Below are 21,051 nucleotides of genomic sequence, written 5' to 3'. Positions count from 1 at the left end.
TAGATGCAATCGCATTGGGAGAATGGTGATCCCTTAACTTCCTTTTGAGATTTTATTTATTTTTGAACATTTATGAAAAGTGTCGACTTTTTGATACAACTGTGTTATATTTTATGTTTTAGCGCGTGTCAGAGAGCTGCAACGAGTATGATAAAATCGGAACAAACAATCGTGCCAAAAACACAATCAAATCAATTAAGTTCAGCATAGACAACATTGGTAATCAATTCGTGTAGCCGCCAGCGTCAACTGACCTGATGCAACACGAACAATCTGTTCTTCGGCAATCACGATCGTGTAAACGTAAGGCTGGCTTCGATTGCAATCGTATCGTGTCAGTTCATAGCGTTGCGACGATTGTTTGAAATGAAATGAGATTTTGGGTAAACTATGAGTAAATCTTCGAGTAAATCTATGAGTATAGCAAACAACAACCAATGCTGCCAACTCAGTGGTTTTACTTTCCCGCTGGTGGGCAAAAAACTTTTTTAGTGGCTTGTGGTTTGTTTTAGTGGTAAATACCCTCTGACGGTAAATACAAAAAATTAATAATATAATGTATATTATATATAGTCTTCACAATTCCTTCCCCCATATAATATTTTAGTTCTATTTCAAGCTTTTGAAGAGCTACGAATAAGACATATAAAGATAGCCTGTTATATCTCAAGGGGGGAGCCTTTTTAACAGCTACATTCCACTATACTCAATTGTTTGATATACTCATATGTTCTCTTTTATCTTGTTCGCTCTTTCTTTCTTCTTATAGAATAAATCTTCATTTTTTAAATCTTTTAAAGTGAAAAATTACTTGTAATGTACTCCATCATTAAGATACTCATATAACAATGTTTAGTAAACGACAGTATTCTCAAAAATTTAGAGATTTCTGGCTCAAAGACCCTATTTTAAAAGATTGGTTACAAGTTGTAGAAGATAATGACGGCAATAAAGTAGCTAAGTGTAGGGTTGCGGAATCACTATACAGATTTAAAAAGTCATACAACAACCAAAGAAAGAAAATGCTAAGGTAAATCAAAATAAGATTATTTTTTATTATTCACTTTTTCATTAAATTACAATTTTAATGAAGTTATAGTTTCAATTATTTACATACATAACACATTATATACATTATTTACAGATTAACACGGTTCATCCAAAACTTCCTTTCAAACCAATATGTAGATACTAAAGTATCAAAAACAAAAGAGGCTGGGCTTTCATTGTTTACAGCCATGCACACGAGCGTATGTGTGATTGATCATTTAGGCCAGGCTATTAATCACTCTCTTACCAATGAAGAGGATAAAATAAAGTTACATCGAACAAAGTGTTCAAATATCATCATGAATGTTTGGGCACCACATTTCTCTGATCTACTAAAAGAAGATTTAAAAGGTCAACCTTACAGTATCATAATTGATGAATCAATCGATATTATGAAAAACCTAGGAATTGTAATAATCTATTACAGTAATCGTTTCGAGAAGGTCGTATCTACATATTTAGATTTAGTAAGGTTAAATGACTGTGATGCTAATAGTATTGTTTCTGCAATTAAAGACGTTCTTCAGCGGTTTGAATCACAATTAATAAATATGATGGGTATTGGAACCGACAATGCATCAGTTATGACTGGTGTAAATGAAGGTGTTTACGCTAAATTAAAAAGAGAGGTCCCTCATTTGAATTTAATCCGTTGTATATGTCATTCACTACAATTAGCCGTCTCCAGTGCTGCTAAACTGTTTTTACCACGAAATCTAGAGTATATAATTAGTGAAACTTACAATTGGTTCTCCCGATCTGTGTCAAGACAAGCTAAATATAAAGATTTGTATAAAGCAATAAATGATGGAAAAACCCACTGAAGATCGTGCAGTCCTCTCAAACTAGGTGGTTAGCAATTGAATCAGCTGTCTCACGGATATATAACCAGTGGCTGGAGCTAAAAACTCATTTTTCAATTGCTAAATTAGACGAAAGATGTTACACGGCAGAAGTCTTGCATGGGATGTATAACGATGACATTAACTTTGCGTTTCTTGCTTTTCTTTATCCAATACTTACTGAACTAAATAGGGTTAATAAATTATTTGAGTCAAAAGATGCAGATCCAACAAAACTAAGTGACGAGTTGGTGAATTCAAATGAGTTACTTGTTAATAAGATCAAACTGCCTACCCAAAGAGTGAATATTTTTACTCAAGACATAAATGATTTCATTGATCCAACATGTAATTTAGGGTATAGATTTAATACTGCTATGACAAAATTAAAAGAACAGGGACTAAAGTAGAGTGACGAGAAAGCAATTCGTCAAAGATGTATAACATTTATTGTGAATTTAATTATTGAAGTTAAAGTTCGATTACATAATAATGTCGGCATAATGATCATGATCCCAAGGATTAGTGTTGATAGTACACTAAACCCTAACAAACAAGCTATTACTGATTTAATCAAATATTTTAATCACAATAAGAGTGAAGACTTGATTGCACAAATAGACGACCAATGGTATCAAATTCATACCTTAAAGTGGAATAAATCTAAAGATACTAAAAAGTTTTGGTATGAAGTTTTGGCCTTTAAGGATGCTCAAGGACAAAGAGGATTCAAAAAATTGGCTTCTTTTGCTATGTTAACTTTGATATTACCTCACTCTAATGCTGACGTCGAGAGACTTTTTAGTAATATGAACATAATCAAAAGTAAAAAGCATAAGAAGTTGGATCTACCAATGTTGAGATCACTGTTGATATTTTTTTGAACGGTAAATTTCACGTTGTCTCGCCTTTGGTTTCGTTTGAATCATTTGCAGTTATCTTTCAGTGTCACTTTAGATTATCGGCATATTGGTACCACAGAAAATTGTTTGTTTACAGTATAATATTTAATAATACATAAAAAATTGTATTTTTACAGTATAATAAATAATAATATTTAATAATTTTCAACGTTCATTTTGAGTATTACATATACCGTTTTTTAAAGAAAAATTAGATTTGACCAACTTTGAGTGGAATTTTTTTACAACTGCTCACGGAAAGGGTGCAGTAGACGGAATTGGAGCTGTCATAAAGAGAAAAATTTGGCAAATGGTGAAAGCTCAGAATATTTTTCTTAATAACGCCCATGATTTTTTTAAATTGGCAAAAATTAATATAAATGGTATTTCTATTTTATATGTAAGCAGTACATATATAAAAAATACAACTGCATTTCTTTCGGAGAAATGGGCTAACGTTAAGATTCCCGGAATAAAAAGCAGCCATTATTTTTCATTTCTTAATGAAAATGAGCTCGAAATAGCACTAACGGCAGATTCAGCAAAACATAAAATTTATTTATAAACATATATACATTAATAAATTAATTTATAAACATAAAATATGAATTAAATAATCTTATTAAAAAGAGTATGAATTGTTTTGTTAAAATAAATACAATTGTTTTTATTTATATACTACTGGAAAATATTTAGCGTGCGTAACGTTGGGTTCACGGCCATTGATAAAAAACTACAAAATATTTTGGCTGCAAGTAAGTTATTTTAGAATTCTCTTATATTCATCTTTCTTTAAAGTCTTTCGTTTGGTGTGCTTTATTATACAAAATTTGCTAAAAATTACGAAAACATACCTCAACCTTCAAAGCTACTTCCATTTTTTGTAGCGTACGTAGCAATACTTTGAGATCAAATTTTTCGCAGCTTAAACCTGTTACAAAAAATATTTTGATGACATTCGAAAGTACACTCAAATCCCACTAAACACTGTGTATAACTTGAAGGTATGTCTTTTGAAAGACCAAAAAATTGTTATATTTCAATCCGAAAACGCGTACGAATGTGGCGTTCGTAACGCAGGATTTGCCCATATCATGAAATGAAATTGTAATGAAAAGCATCAAATACCATACATGGATACATATGTATTTTTTATTTTTATGTATTCTAAACTATAAAATAAAAAAGAAATTCACTAATTCAACAAAAAAATATACACATAATTCTTGTATTAAAAAATAAAATGTAAGGCCCTTCAGTCTCATATAATTTAAAAAACTTGCGCTATTAAAAACTTAAACAAAAAAGAAGCAATTCATTTATCTAACAAAAATATACAATATATACATAATTCATTTATTTAAAAAAAAATGTGTAAAACATTCACCAGTCTTTTTGAACTTAAAAATAATTTATTTAAAAAATTAATGACTTCAGAAATTTAGAAAAGATAATTATCAAATTCGTTTTAAATGTTGCACATATGTTTCCTATTAGTTTAAACTCTAGAAATAATTAATTAATTTAGATATTCGTATGTAAAAACATGATTTTTCCTACAGTAACAGGGTTAGACCCAATAACACAACGCTTTTCAGAAAGTAAATTTTTGGCATTTGAGAATATTCTCTCAGACGAGGCACTACTAGCCGGTGTTGCTAAGATTTTTAAACTCAATTTAAAATGTAACAGAAATTTAAGTTTATTTAATTCCCACCGTTGTAAAACATCAAAATTGTCGTACATTACTTCATTAACGTTTTCGTATAATAGTAATTCATTTTGAACTCGATCAAGATTATTTGTTGGATTTGAAGGCTGAAGAAATCCTGAGAAAAGTTGTTCCTTATTATTTGAGAGAGAATTTAATTGACTACTTTCGTTACTGCTTTGATCTTGCTCAATAATTAATGCTTCTAGCATGTTTTTGCAATGTAGTTTTATATAATTTTTTTCTTCATTTGTAAACTGTAACAATTTATTAGACGGTGGAAACAAAAGCAAAGCAATTTTGTGAAAAATTGTTTAGTTTATAACTACGACATCATTTAACAATGTGCTGAGTTTTATTTTTAACGATTTTATGCATTCTGAATCATCATCGCTATTTGTTTCACATATTCCTTTTAAAAAGTAAACGTGCACAATAACTAAATTTAAAGTAGGGTAGTTATCTCCTTCTAAATTTTTTGATGTTTCTTCGAACTTTTTCAAAAAAATTATTATATCTGTAAAAGTATTTAAGCTGATGTTACTTATTCTATGGGTTTGACTTTTTATCTGTAAAATGTTTATAATATCGATCCAATTGCTTTGACCAGGTTGCAATAAATAATAGATTGAGTTCCATCTAGTTACAGAAAAACTTTTTAGTGTGGTTTTTAGTTGTACATTAGCTCCAGACTTTTTAAAATATGTTACAAGTTTGATGCACTTTTTACATATTTCCCTTATGTCTGAACACTCCCCAATAGATTTTTGAACTATGTTGTGCAGCATATGACTGACGCAGAATATGTGATCGTATGTACTAAATGCAGCTTTCATATTGGAGACCCTGTCTGTAACAATTATCCCCTTATCAAGACTACAATCAAACTCCTTCAATGCCGCCTTTACTTTTTGTATAATTCTTTCACCTAAGTATATTAAATAAGGTTACACTTCGTTTTTATACTCTCGCAACAATGTTGCTAACGAGAGTATAATAGTTTTGTTCACATAACGGTTGTTTGTAAGTCCTAAAACTAAAAGAGTCAGATATAGGGTTATACTTATATACCAAAGTGATCAGGGCGACGAGTAGAGTCGAAATCCGGATGTCTGTCTGTCTGTCTGTCCGTCCGTCCGTCCGTCTGTCCGTCCGTGCAAGCTGTAACTTGAGTAAAAATTGAGATATCATGATGAAACTTGGTACACGTATTCCTTGGCTCCATAAGAAGGTTAAGTTCGGAGATGGGCAAAATCGGCCCACTGCCACGCCCACAAAATGGCGGAAACCGAAAACCTATAAAGTGTCATAACTAAGCCATAAATAAAGATATTAAAGTGAAATTTGGCACAAAGGATCGCATTAGGAAGGGGCATGTTTGGACGCAATTGTTTTGGAAAAGTGGGCGTGGCCCCGCCCCCTACTAAGTTTTTTGTACATATCTCGGAAACTACTATAGCTATGTCAACCAAAGTCTACAGAGTCGTTTTCTTCAGGTATTTCCATATACAGTTCAAAAATGGAAGAAATCGGATAATAACCACGCCCACCACCCATACAAAGGTTATGTTCAAAATCACTAAAAGTGCGTTAACCGACTAGGAAGCTGCACCAGGCTTTTTTTAAAAATTGAAAATGGGCGTGGCGCCGCCCACTTATGGACCAAGAACCATATCTCAGAAGCTACTAGACCGATTTCAATGAAATTCGGTATATAATATTTTCTTAACACCCTGATGACATGTACGAAATATGGGTGAAATCGGTTCGCAACCACGCCTTCTTCCAATATAAAGCTATTTTGAATTTCATCTGATGCCTTCTCTGTATAATACGAGTGTAAACATTAGGAACCAATGATGATAGCGGAATAAAACTTTACAAAAATACGGTATTTGAAAAATATGTAAATGACGTATTATGAAATCTCGATTATCACTTTACCATGCGAGAGTATAAAATGTTCGGTGACACCCGAACTTAGCCAGACCATTTTCAATTTTTAAAAAAGCCCGGGTGCAGCTTCCTTCTGCCATTTCTTTCATAAAATTTAGTGTTTCTGACGTTTTTTGTTAGTTGGTTAACGCACTTTTAGTGATTTTCAACATAACCTTTGTATGGGAGGTGGGCGTGGTTATTATCCGATTTGTTCCATTTTTGAACTGTATATGGAAATGCCTGAAGAAAACGACTCCGTAGAGTTTGGTTGACATAGCTATAGTAGTTTCCTAGATATGTACAAAAAACTTAGTAGGGGGCGGGGCCACGCCCACTTTTCCAAAACAATTACGTCCAAATATGCCCCTCCCTAATGCGATCCTTTGTGCCAAATTTCACTTTAATATCTTTATTTATGGCTTAGTTATGACACTTTATAGGTTTTCGGTTTCCACCATTTTGTGGGCGTGGCAGTGGGCCGATTTTGCCCATCTTCGAACTTAACCTTCTTATGGAGCCAAGGAATACGTGTACCAAGTTTCATCATGATATCTCAGGTTTTTCTCAAGTTACAGCTTGCACGGACGGACGGACCGACGGACGGACAGACGGACGACGGACAGACAGACATCCGGATTTCGACTCTACTCGTCACCCTGATCACTTTGTTATATATATAACCCTATATCTGACTCTTTTAGTTTTAGGACTTACAAACAACCGTTATGTGAACAAAACTATAATACTCTCCTTAGCAACATTGTTGCGAGAGTATAAATATATACATGGTATCAAGGCATATTGAACAGGTAGCCTCATGTGAAAATCCCATATATGTAGTTTGTTGTTGCCTGAAACCTCGAATGCATCAACCTACGAAATATCAAGTTTGATTTGAAAATACGTATGTACAGCTGCGAGCACTGAAATATTAGTGTGTAATTGTGGTAAACATTTCTTGAAATTACAACAAATTGTTGTACTTGACACAACATATAGTACGTACACATACATATCTGCAAATATATGTCGTTTCAACAAATACTTACTGCTACAAGATTCAAAATCCATTGATCGAAAAGCAATAAGCTTCATTCCAATTTTTCCGCTTTTTATATAGTGAATAGTCATAGACAAAAACGATTGTTTTAAATAATTATCGGTCCATAAATCTGAGGTAAGTCCAATGGTACTAAGTTCACTTAGTTCTAATTTTAAGGAATCGTGGTCTATATTGTATAGATTGTCTATGTTTCTGGATATCGTTGTTGGATGAGGTAATAGTTGATCAGTATCTACGTTCGACCCATACTTAGCTCCAATTGAAAGTATTTAGTGATCCATTCAGTGAACGTATCAGCAACATATTTTTGTGTCGTTGTTCACTAATATCTTTGGGTTATCCGAACGGTTTTTTAAATTTTTATAGCATTTATGATTCACAAGGTTAGACGTGCTATTCATAAATTTAAAAACGCTGTTACAATTTTTGCATGCAACAACATCTCTTACCAAACTGCCACTATTTTCAACCTTGCCAAAAATTTCCCAAACCTTGCTTTTCCCAGCTTCAATAACCACTGTATATTTCCCTTTCACTATATTATCCTTAATTTCATTAAGCTGCTGCCTTAGTACAGGCGTCGACTGGGTTGATGATGCAGATTCATCTAATGTTACCTATTTTTGTAAAATAGAGACACAGGTGTAAATTGTATTACAACATGGCAAATATTAGCAAACAATTGCACTGAATTTCGCGGTCAATTACTTACATCCAGTATGCCATGCCAAAACTATTTTACCCCCTTTTATCTTCGTATACACAAAACAAATGACGAATTTAAATGTTTAATAAACTGTCTCGGTTAAGCGTCTACGGCCAGTACAATGCAGGCAAACATGTTGTGGGGAAAACCCTTCCGTTTATCTCCTCTATTTGCTTGCTTAGCTGAACACTATGGGTGCACCCTGTTCTGTTAAAAGAATGAGAGAAACAATGAATTCACATAACAATAAATGACGATCACACACTATTCCACTACTAAGCGAACGCTAACGTTTGCATTCATTGCTGGTTGATGATATGAGTGTGAGTTGGGTTTGTTTATGAGAGGAATGAGCTGAGTCTACCTGCTAGCGATAAACAACAACTCACAATGTCTTCTCTGTATCTGCATTCACATAATTCCAACTCAACGTCGGCGATCAACTCGAGTTATAAGATGAATTCATAAATTATCTGTTGCATTCAAAGCGTGAATTAAATCTTGCAACCCTTTAGTCTACACTAGTGGTCCCTGGAAAAATATTCTGGCAACACTGACAACAACCATTTTCTGCTGGACTGATTTGAATCATGTGTATCAAAAAATGTATCAACTTTGAAAATGTGCGCATGTTACAAATTTTCGAAGCGTAAACAATGGAAAGTGCATCGAAAACGTACATACATACATTTGTTGTACACATATACAAGTTAACACATAATGCCCAATTTCCAGTTGGGTACGAATGTGGTGAGGCCAATACAACATCTTGTCTCATCAGCAGATTGTGTGGGCAACGACCGCCACTAAAGCAACGACATATCATTCGCCGTTCTGCAGATTACGTAAACAATAACAAACACCAAGGCGGACGGACAGCAAGCCACACGCAAGTGAGCGTTCTTACATAAACAGTATCAATAGCCGATTGCGTAAACAGTTGACCAGCGATCGTTGCTTGCACTATCACCAATTAGATAAACAATGGTATGAAGCAGAGTCAGCACGACGCAGACGTCAAAGCCGGCAGCGTCGACTACTGAATATGCATTCTTAGGGCTTAATGGTTAAGTTAGGTTCTGGGCTAGGTTAGATTTCAGTTGAGCATAAGCCGGAGCACATGTATCCTGGCCAATAAAGTGTATTTGCAAAACATACAACTTATGTAATTATTGCCGCATCCGACGACCGCCTCATACACATCAAATAGTGATTACAGTATACATTATTAATTTACATATGTACTCGATGGAATTTCCTTTATACATCACAGCGGGGCATAAAAGGCCTTCATATGGCCTTATTCATGTCGGAATTGTAAAGCAGAAAGGGCTTACTCCGCCATATACGCTTCCTACATCGTGAGGCCTCACCTCTGCTATCTAAAAAAGGAGTAAATGAGGCCTTATTGTTTTAATAAAAATAAGCTGTTTAATAATGACACAAAAGACTTTTAATTCATCAATATATTATTTTGATTTATTATCGTAGGTTTTTTTATACACCCTATTTTTTATTAATTGTATCGATTTTTTAATATCATTTTCGTAATTTGGGAAGCCGTATTCGGGGGACTTCAGAGCATCTAAAATTAGAAATAGCAATTGTGAGTTGTGAATTTATGTATTTTATTAAAACAAACCTACTAAACACAAATTTTCCAAATAAGTTGGTTTTTTTAATGATTTTTTCTTCTGCAGCCCATCCCAATTGTACTCTAACAAGCACTCTTCTGTGATGATAAATTGCGGAGATTTTGTAATAGGTGTTGAACATATACATTCTTTAATGCTACAAATCTATTGAAATTAGGAAAGTATTAATTATATAGTTTCGCAGAAAATACTGTTCATTCAGTTAACTTACTACGTCATTTTTTGGAAACATTTCAGCATTTTTCTCAAAATGTTCCATTTCTTCTACGTTTTTTATTGGAAATATGTCCAGGCTTGTAGATTTCGGAAATGCTTTCAGTTTATCCATCTTCACATGTAGCTCACAAATTAAGTTTTCATTTCTTGCACCTCTTCTTCTATAAATAAATTGTTTAATCAATTTAATATACACAATTATGTATAGTAATTACTTACCCAATTTTTTTCATTTTATTTCCACACTCACAAGGTGGAGAATTTTCGTCATTTATCATCATGTATGTAGCTCCGTTTTGACATTTTGGAATATTTAATCTAAATCGATTATATTTATGTTATATGTTTCACTATACATATTCAATTGAAAGGATAATTAAAGTGTGAAGTGATGAAGAATTGGCAAAAAACCATTTTATCTTGATATGGCAAGCACATCGCCTTGTACAATATTCAGTTCTTATACATTTTTGCTACAACTAGGACCATTTTCATTTTCTGAAACAATATTTTTTTCACGATTTCAATTGTGCTCTTTTTTTTCTTGCCACAAGTCGACGAAAATGTCTATCACTCACTCCACATTTAGTTTTTCACGAAATGAGAAAATATAATAACTATCGGGTGATTTTTTAAGAGCTTGATAACTTTTTAAAAAAAAAAACGCATAAAATTTGCAAAATCTCATCGGTTCTTTATTTGAAACGTTAGATTGGTTCATGACATTTACTTTTTGAAGATAATTTCATTTAAATGTTGACTCATGTGGTTTCAACAAGATGGCGCCACATGCCACACATCTCGCGATTCTATGGCCATTTTGAGGGAAAACTTCGGAGAACAATTCATCTCAAGAAATGGACCCGTAAGTTGGCCACCAAGATCATGCGATTTAACGCCTTTAGACTATTTTTTGTGGGGCTACGTCAAGTCTAAAGTCTACAGAAATAAGCCAGCAACTATTCCAGCTTTGGAAGACAACATTTCCGAAGAAATTCGGGCTATTCCGGCCGAAATGCTCGAAAAAGTTGCCCAAAATTGGACTTTCCGAATGGACCACCTAAGACGCAGCCGCGGTCAACATTTAAATGAAATTATCTTCAAAAAGTAAATGTCATGAACCAATCTAACGTTTCAAATAAAGAACCGATGAGATTTTGCAAATTTTATGCGTTTTTTTAAAAAAAAAGTTATCAAGCTCTTAAAAAATCACCCGATATATGCATAAACGCAGCGTTTCCGAAGACAACGAAAAATAGAACAATAATGGCAAACACTAACGCGGTTGCATATACGCAGTATTCGGTGGCGACAAGAGGTCGGGGCCAGATAACAGTAAAAAATTTACAAACGCTGTGCAGCTTTGAAAATGAATATCATAGTCTACTTTGTCTCTTTATTTTGTACACCTTACCCTACGCTACTAAAAGAAGGTCATTGTGAGGCATTCATGAGTAAGGGAAGGTATTAAACAAATAAGGCACATTGCCCCGCTTTTGTGAGGCCTTTATTTTGTCCCCGCTGGGGTATAACATATGTACATACATATATACATACATACATGTGTATACAAACATATCCCACTAGCAAAAGGTAATAGGTAGTATATGAGTTGGTAAGAGCCAAAGTGAGGGTCTTACTGCTGAATTCATTGCTGAATTTTAACACAGCGATGTCCTAGGAATTTCAGAACAGATCAACTCACATACCCAGGGACACAAATCGATCAGCTGTACGCATTACCAAGCTATATATCTGAAGACATGAATTAGTCAGTTGTAAGCATTACCGGCTCACATACCTGGGTATACGAATCTATCAGTTGTGCGAATTACCGGCTCATATACCTAAATATATGAATCGATCAGTTGTGCGCATTTCCTACTAAAACGAATCCAAAATAAATATCTTATAGTTTTATATTTTTTAATTCAATTAGAAACAATAAAGAAATCCATTTCAGTACAAATTACTATAATTAAGATTTTACATTTAAAAACAATGTCAATGTTACTTAAATTAATTGTTTTCATACTTTAATTTATTATATTTGTTTATCTTTTTGCTTTTTCAAAGAGCCCGCTTTGTGATATCGGTTTTTACCCATCTTGAAAGCTCTTTTGAGCTCCCGCTCATAATCGCCTATAGTGAAACCTTCCACTTGCATTGCTTCTAAAAAAAATAAACAAAGTGTATCAAAACAAAGACTTATTAATTACGGAAAAGTAAAATTTACCATATATGGCACTCAAACTTCTTGAATGCCACCTTGTCTTGCAGTCCATCATAATTTAACTGCACCATGACGCTATCGCTAAGAATTTTTTTCATTCCGTTTGTAATTCCAATTGATCCAATAACGTTTTTTATAACAGACACCTGATACACCGATTTAGTTGCTGATAATGAATTTATATACATACATATGTACATCAGTATTTAATTGTGGAAAAAGCTTTCCCATAATAGGCCATAACGTTTGCTGTGAGCTCTTATATAGTGGAAGACCGTCAATACCGATATCTAACACTACAATTTCCATTTGTTTTATAATGTCACTTATTCTACGCAACTTATTTTCGACTCCTTAATGCAAATATGTTCCAGGCGAAACACTTCTTATAATTGAATCCTGCCTAATAATCAGAGACTCTGCGCAAGTTGGGACATTTAAATGCCATTTATTTAAAAGTTTCAATAAACCATCAAAAGCCACACGAGTTACATTATTTTTCACTGCCCATTGTTTTAAGTCAACTACCAAACTACTTTCATTCACATTTTCAGTTCTAGAATTTTCATTGTTAATTTCAACCACATTTTCATTATCATTGTCACATTCACTAACATTATAATTATTATCATTTGAATTATTTATATTTAGAATTTCATTTATTTCGGCATTAATTAATCTTCTTTGATGACGTTTGCTGTACATACTTAAATAACTTTTAATACTTCACACGCGACCGCTTTCAACCGATACTTAAAATTTACTAAAAACGACAATCATTAAAATTGAAAGACAACAATTGTCGGCGTCATGGCAGGACTAACGGTTACCAATTATTTTCAGAAAAGAAGAACAACAAAAAAGCAGCGGTTTTGTCACACAACCTATTTCCTATGAAATTTAGTACTGAAGCGCTCACATACCCAGAGGGCTGGGTCGATCAGTTGTGCGGATGACCAACTCATATGAATAAAATTTGCACATTTTTTGAATATAACAACAACGATTTTAAAGCGAATTTTTTTTCGCACACACCCATTACCAACTCGCTTACTTTTTTCAGTAGTGAATTATTTTGCTACTGGGATGTATTTGAAATAGAACAGAAGTGCACTATAGTAAATCAGTTAGGGGATGATATACAAACCGAACGCTGTCGATCATCTCAATCATTGAAGCATGAGTTTGCATCAGTGATCTCCAGTGAATGAGTTAAACACAACTTTGAGCCACTTGCGAAAAATTGAGTATGAAGCAAGCAAATTATTTACGGAATGAGTACAAGTGTGATTACTGCTCACTTTCGATTATGAGAGAGAGAGTTTTGGCTTGTGAGCTGCTTAGCTTGTATGAAGCATATATTCACAAGTGTTTGGTTATGAGCTCACAATACTTATGAATCTTTGCTTATGATTCTCTGACAATTATGAATACAAAACACTTGTGAATAAACGAAGAAGCTCAATTGTGCGCAAGCCACTAGAGCCTTTAGAACCGTAACGCTATGAACCAAAGGCTAAAAAATCCATTACGAAAATACTAAGAGTTACAATAACATTATTGTATAACAACAAGGATTTTGTAACTGGTTCTAATAATGACTAGATATAATGAAATAAAAAACAGGGTTTTCGTATTTTTTATTAATTTTCTCTATTAAAAAAATCACATATATGTACAAGTTAGGACAGGTAACCAAACATCCGGCATAAATATCACTTGCACCGAATTCGCTGACGGCGCGTCTACAACTTTACACGTTAATAAGAACTCAATACCGCATTAAGTATGCATCCGGCCATTGCGCGTGACAACAACAAAATAAACGCAAGACAGCAAAGAATTGGGTAAACAGTTGCTAGTGTAAGCAACTAAGAAGTCACGCGGCCAATAACGTGCAGCAACTAAAGTTAGGGCAAAGTAATGTAGGTATTTAGACGCTAACGTTATTTAAACTCTTCCGCTGAGACCGGCTGCCCTTGGGATTACCAAGGGAAATAAAACTTTCAAAAAACCAATTCTAAAGGAATTGTATTACTTACATATTTACATTTATGTTATCACTTATAATATCACATTTTATTTTATAAAATGATATTTCAGTTCCTTTTAATGGAATTAAAATTAAAAATAAAAATCACGTCAGTTTAATGGTATAAAAATTACATGAATTAATAATTATTAACAAAATAACACACTTCAGTTCATTTCGGTAAAAAATAAAAATACCAAACATAAAATTTAGTCTTCAATATAGAATTCAAGAATATTATATTATCTACAGTTTTGGGTGCAAGTCGATTTCTTTTATCAGTTATTAAATTGCCTGCCAAAGAAAATACACGTTCAGACGCCGCACTACTTGCTGGTATAGTTAATATTTTAAGTGGAAGTTTTGGTATGCGTGGAAAGCTAGTTTTATGTTGCTTCCACCATTGAGTTGCGTCAAAGTCATTATCAAATTGTACTCCTTCTGTAAAATATCGATCTATATCATCTTCGATACGTTCCTGCGCGCCCATGTTTGAAATATTTGGAAAAAATAAGTTCAGGTCATTTGCAGATGAAGACGTATTTGATGTTGAAGTAATTGGTGGAGATGGAATTTGTGGGGTCTCATTGTGTTCGGACGTGTAAAACTCAATATTGCCTGATTTCTTCTCAATGCAGAAATGCTTCACAGTTTCAATATCGACATCTCTCATAGCTTTTGCTGGAGGATATAAAAATAGTGATACTTTGTGGTAAATGCTTAAACTAGCAAGCCATATACTGTCGATGTAAGTATGTTGATATGTTACATTTAAAGCTGACTATTTCTGGAACGTCTGCATGAACTGCTTCGCATATCGTTTTTAATCGAAAAATTTAAGAAAGTACAAAACATATTGCCACCAAAATAACACCCCTGTAATTTGTTAGAAATTGTGTCGAAGTATAGGTACAATTCTACCAAAGAGTTGACGATATTTGTATTAATCTCTAACAAACGACTTTGTTGATTATTTTCTGTTAAAATACTGTCCACAAGAGTTCCATCGTGTGGGACAGTGACTTTTCAATGACGTTTGCAATGCATGTTGGAGATTCGATTTTATGAAATATTTTACGAGGCTTTCGCAAGAACCAATTAAAGGTCTTAACCCTAGAACACACACCCGGGTACAAATGTATCCACTTTCAACTTTGAAGTGTTGTAACTTTTGAACCGCTATACCCCTATACCGCTATACACTTCAAAAATTTGAACCAGATCGGACCATTAGTTCAGGAGCCACAGCCTTCCAAATATATTATATACGTAAACACACACCTGGGATACGTTTGTACCCCAATAGTCAAAATCCTCATAATAATAAAAAAAAACATTTTTTATATTATTTTTTTATTTGAAAAATGAAAAATATTCATTTCACACATTATATTATTGACTTTTATTATAAAAATTATAAAAATGCATCTTATATCTAAGGAAAATCATGGCAAATAGCGCAATTTGTTGATGTGACCGAATGTTCAAGACACATTGGCTTCTTACATTTGGCGCACAATGTAGGCTGCAAGAGCTGTAATGTCCAACATGTTGAAGAACATCGCTAGTAGGCATCGTTTTGGCTCATTTGGTCCATTCGATCAACACCACCTTTGGTACGATTATAATATTCAATTATTTCAGGTTTCCCACTGTCAGCTATTTCAGCATCATTATGCATGGTCGAAAGGAAAATTACTGCTTTATTTTTTTTGGGAACTTAAGAGCACATTGTCACATTATTTTTGAAGCCAAATGTCGTTGAACCAATTGTCCTGTTTTTGTTCTGCTTCATTTCTTGAGGAAAATATTATTTGTTTTTGCGCAAAGTTCCAACGATCGTGAGTTTCCAGGTGAGATGCAGTTCTGCAACTGGCAAGGTCGTAAACAAATTGTCCATTGTAATGTTTCGGCCACTTCCTTGGTATTTGGCAGACAAATCCTTCACCACTCGTTCGCCTTGGTTCTTTTCCCTACTAGTTTCTGCTTGGCCAGTATATATTTGTCCATGCAGGGGATATGCATTTGTGGCATCGCAAATCCACCAAACCTTGACACCATATTTAGCAGGTTATGTACTGCATAAACCGTGTGCGTCCACGGTAAGGAAATAATTGTTCATCAATCGTCAAGCATGAGCTGGGCTTGTAATGTGCAGCACGATTATTGTTCATCATCGCCCACAATTCACTGATCGGTGCTGCTGTATCAGTTAGTAAGCGTGTTGCACGAGTGTTTTTATCGTCAAATCTTAGGAAATGCAATATCGAACAGAAACGGTTGACCCTCATTGTGGCGCGATATAAAGGATAGTTTTTGACGCTCCATAAATCTCGAACATGTTCTCCATTGCTATGGTTCGCACCAGTCATAATAAGTATGCCAAAAAATGCATACAGCTCTGTTATTGACACAGGCGTCCATGATTTAGGAGTTGTGTTTGGATGCGCATTGTTGTAAGCATTATAAGTTTCTTTTGCTAACTTATTTGTGTGGCGCATAATTATATCAGCCATTTCAACGTTCATGAAACATTTGAATGTTTGCTCAATTGACAACATTTCAGTGCATCTAGCTGGTCCAGAAACATTTGGTTCCTTCATCCACTCAGTACCATCACGTGCAACAAATTTTTCGGCACTAGCAGGTAATTCATTATTTTCTTCTACTTCTTCTTCTTCATCGTCTTCTTCATCATCCTCATAGTCCGCATAATCAGGTAATACTTCTGCGGCACTTTGCGAAACTTCAGCATCGTCATCAGCAATTTCAATGTCATTGATTTGAATTTCTTCTTCATCTTCTGAGTCAAAGTCATAGGGAGCGACATCGTCACAAATTTCATCAAATAAAGATTGTATATATGTGTCTCGCTGTTTCACAGTTAGCCTGCATAATAAAAAAATTAGTATATGTTTACATTGTTGCTTATTTTACATTTTTTACCTTCTTTATGTTGCACTTGATAAATATTCGTTTCTTCTTGAAGTCATTTCGTATCCAGTTATTTATAGTTTCAATTATATTTATTTTCACTTATATTTTCACTTCTTACACTTTTGAGCACCAAAACAATAATGAAAATATCAACAGGCAGCATTTATAACAACACCTCGTGTGAAAACAACCCTTGCAGCTGCATATAAAACACAAAAACCAGTTATACCAGTGTATTTGCTACCTACGTACCCATATACCTTGCGAACCAGGAAGAATATTTCAATGAAATAAAAACCAAAATATGTATTCGTTGTTACTCTACAAGTATATTATTATAAATTATATTATTTTGTTTTGCATTTATCAGGACAACAACAAAAACAAAAATCCACTGTTGCATATCCTGACTTTATTTGCTCATATTGCTGGAACCAGTAGGAATATTCGAATGAAACAAAAGACAAAATACTTGTTATATATTAAAATATACATTTCAAAAATAATAGAAATCGGTTGAAAAAGCATTAAAAAAACCGCAAAATAAGGTCCCGGGTACAAACGTATCCCGGGTGTGTGTTTACGTGGTATTTTCTGGGTGTGTGTTCTAGGGTTAAATCATTTGTAGTCTCAAATGTAGCGTTTACTACGTTAGAGAATAAATGATTAGAACAATTGATTCTCGTCTAGTTTTGTAATGCGCTTTTGATATTACTTCCTCTATCAGTCACAAATATAACTGATTCGAGGTTACAAATATCAAACTGAGAAAATATGCTGAGTAGTTTGTTCTGAATATTTATACCTGTTGATTTCTCGAAATTCACAGACTTATTACCCAAAACTATATTTTTTAAATTGGAACCGTCGAAAAAATGAAGCGTTGCACATCAAAAATTTCTGTTCACATAATTATCAGTCCATAGATCCGTGGTTAAGGAAGCATTTCCTTCATCAACAACTTTTTTTAAACACGATTTAATTTCGTTTTTCTTCTCCTCAGCCATTTTATAGGTCCTTCGCGAGATAGTAGCTGCATTTGGAATATGATCATGTATATTAAAAATTTCACCGTATTTCGATCCAATTTTAATAAAAAAATTCTGCTAATTTTTTAAACCCAGATCCTTCAACAGCAATAAAAGGGCGTCAATCTTCTATTATCCATTGTGAGCAGCCATTGATAGCGCATTCCTTGTCTTCTTGGCTTACATTTCTTATAACCACTTCCTGTCCAGAAGTGCTAGCGAAGCATTTGTGACGCATCAAATTACTCGTTTGCTTGCCATTAAACTTCAACAAATGCTTGCATTTTCGGCAGTAAACAAACCCTTCCAATGTTCTTCCATCGCTTTGTTTTATTTCAGCAAACACGCTCCAAACTGCACTTTTACCACGTTTATGTGTTAATTGGTAAGTACCATTATCAATGTTCTCAATTATTCTGTTTTGATCATTCATGATTTTTTAAGCCCTTGTACACTAGGATGGGTCGATTCCGGACTTTTTTCAATTCGGGATTTCTAATAGTGCGCAAAAGTTGCCTTAGTACTTCCTGATTCCAATGCAACTTTTTAGCGCCTGAAATACGCATCTCATGGCAAAATGTATAAAACAAAAGTTATTTGTCACGTCATTTGTTACCGAAATGGTATATGTGATCATGGCCGTAGGACGAACCGTTCCCGAGATACGAGCGAAAAGCCGGCGCGCCACAGCGCAAGGTGAAAATCGGCTTGCGGCCACACTTCTTGACGTTGATTTCGCCGAGTGCTATCACTCACATTCATTCACCTACGCCAAAGGACACGTTCGGATAGGTCTCCACACAAATATTTTTTCATCGAGTTCCTTCACTCTGGTCGTTGATTTCGCCGAGTGCTATCACTTATATTCTCTCAACAGAACACAGAACTCAAAATGTCTGTATCTAGATTTAAATTTAGACAGAAATATCCCGTGTTTGGCATATATCCGTACAATCTCTCTGAGTCCCAGTTACCTACTTACCAGGATGTTCTTTTGTGTTATCGGTTTGAAAGATTTCGTATAGGGCGACTCCGAGGCGACAACTATGAACCTAGGAGTAAAGAGGTTACAGAAATAGTTGCAAAAAAGGTTGAAAATACTTTCAAAAGGTCATCTATTCCGATAGTTTCACACACCAGAGTTGTACAAATGCTCACCACATACCATAAGAAATTTCTGACTCTTAAACAAATAATTTTAAGGAACCCAATAGGTTTGAGCTCTGAAAGAGACGACTATGTCTCTTCTGCCGGAAAATTATTTGACATCGCTGATTGTAAATGCATTTATTTTTCTTCTTGCACTTGTCCCAAGGAAAGGAAAGTTCCTATCAATGAACAACCATTTCTCTTGGACCAGAGAACCAGAAGAATTGGTTGCATTGGAAGTGTTGATCTACCTGAAAAAAAAAGATTACAAAGAAAAATTAACGTAAAGAAAAGCTTTCAAAACTTTATTAACATCAAAACTTACCAGAAAAGTATCAGCTAGAACACGTGACCATTCAGATCAGCCAGACTCTCATACAGACGACAACAATGTAGGTGCGTCGCACATGGATTCTTCCAAAAACGATGCTGATGATGAATTTTCTCTTCCATCCTCTAAAGCCAAACAAAACACACTAGTATTAGAACACAATGCTTTAGCTGCCCAAAGATTTGGAGTAAGTGATAGAGCAGCGGCCTTGATTGTTTCATCTGCTTTTCTGGATGCCAAGGTAACATGTGCAAATCTCGCTGGCTCACCTGTGCAAATAGAATTCTAAGATTATACATTTCTACTGACAAACCAACAAAGGAAATAAAGATTTTGGCCAAGTACATACTTACAGTTTACTCACCTTTGTGGTTCTCAATAAGATTCAACAGTTCATTTAAAGATGGCTCGCGACATCTCTATGCTGTAAGTCAAAGGTCGAGATACTTACCTGCTAAACTGCGTAAGGTTGTCGATTCATCCATTCAACAGAATTCTTTCTTTGCTCTTCCAGAAAACATTCTCCTTAGTATGATGACTGACGAACGGATAGAAGTCAGAAAGTTGGCCCTTGACCGTCTTCTGGCAGCCAGAGAAGCAGAGTCTGACACTGTAAATGGAAGGGTTAGACGTAATAAAGTGCCAAAGCTGAATTTCAAAGCTAATAATTATTACGATATGATTAACTGGAAGACTATTACCTTGACTGTTCCACCAGTTCTTTGTTCAGTTTCTAACGAAGAACTCATAAAGGGCTGTCGGGAGACACTGCAGAGGTATGGAAATTTAGTGAATTCCCCTCTCACACCGTGGCAGTCGAAAGAACCGTCAAACTGGTGACAGAGGCATCTTCTAAAGTTATTGGCCCCCAATCTCGTGATCGTTTTATACGCTCTACACTGAAATCTAGCAACAAGTGCCAAAGTTTAGTACAAAATCTGATTTTATCAATAAATTTGACACAGATTCAGACTAAAACAAGCCTGACATATGGTTGGTTGGTTGGGTTGGGCTTGGGAGGAACCCGAAGAGCAGCCACCTCCACGCGGTGGGTTCTGGGTGACCAATACAGGTTAGCTGAGAGCTGCAACAATTTTCACCTTGCGCTGCGGCGTGCCGTCTTTTCGCTCGTATCTCGGGAACGGTTCGTCCTACGGCCATGATCACATATACCATTTCGGTAGCAAATGACGTGACAAATAAATTTTGTTTTATACATTTTGCCATGAGATGCGTATTTCAGGCGCTAGGTAGACAA

The 21,051-nt window shown here is 34.6% G+C and overlaps 1 protein-coding gene across 1 annotated transcript; it reads left to right on the top strand.

Moving 5' to 3' along the window:
• The first annotated feature begins 797 nt into the window (after window positions 1-797).
• On the top strand, window positions 798-3,323 carry LOC126764133 (uncharacterized). The gene is made up of 2 exons (XM_050481931.1): window positions 798-1,030; window positions 1,145-3,323. The coding sequence occupies exons 1-2, from the start codon at window positions 849-851 to the stop codon at window positions 1,872-1,874; spliced, it is 912 nt and encodes a 303-aa protein (XP_050337888.1). The 5' UTR covers window positions 798-848; the 3' UTR covers window positions 1,875-3,323.
• Window positions 3,324-21,051: the final 17,728 nt, after the last annotated feature.

This window comes from Bactrocera neohumeralis, unplaced genomic scaffold (genome assembly GCF_024586455.1).
Source record: "Bactrocera neohumeralis isolate Rockhampton unplaced genomic scaffold, APGP_CSIRO_Bneo_wtdbg2-racon-allhic-juicebox.fasta_v2 cluster09, whole genome shotgun sequence".
Classification (NCBI taxonomy): Eukaryota; Metazoa; Arthropoda; class Insecta; order Diptera; family Tephritidae; genus Bactrocera; species Bactrocera neohumeralis.
Note: the sequence above shows the minus strand (reverse complement) of the source record. Positions and strands in the feature narration are given on the sequence as shown.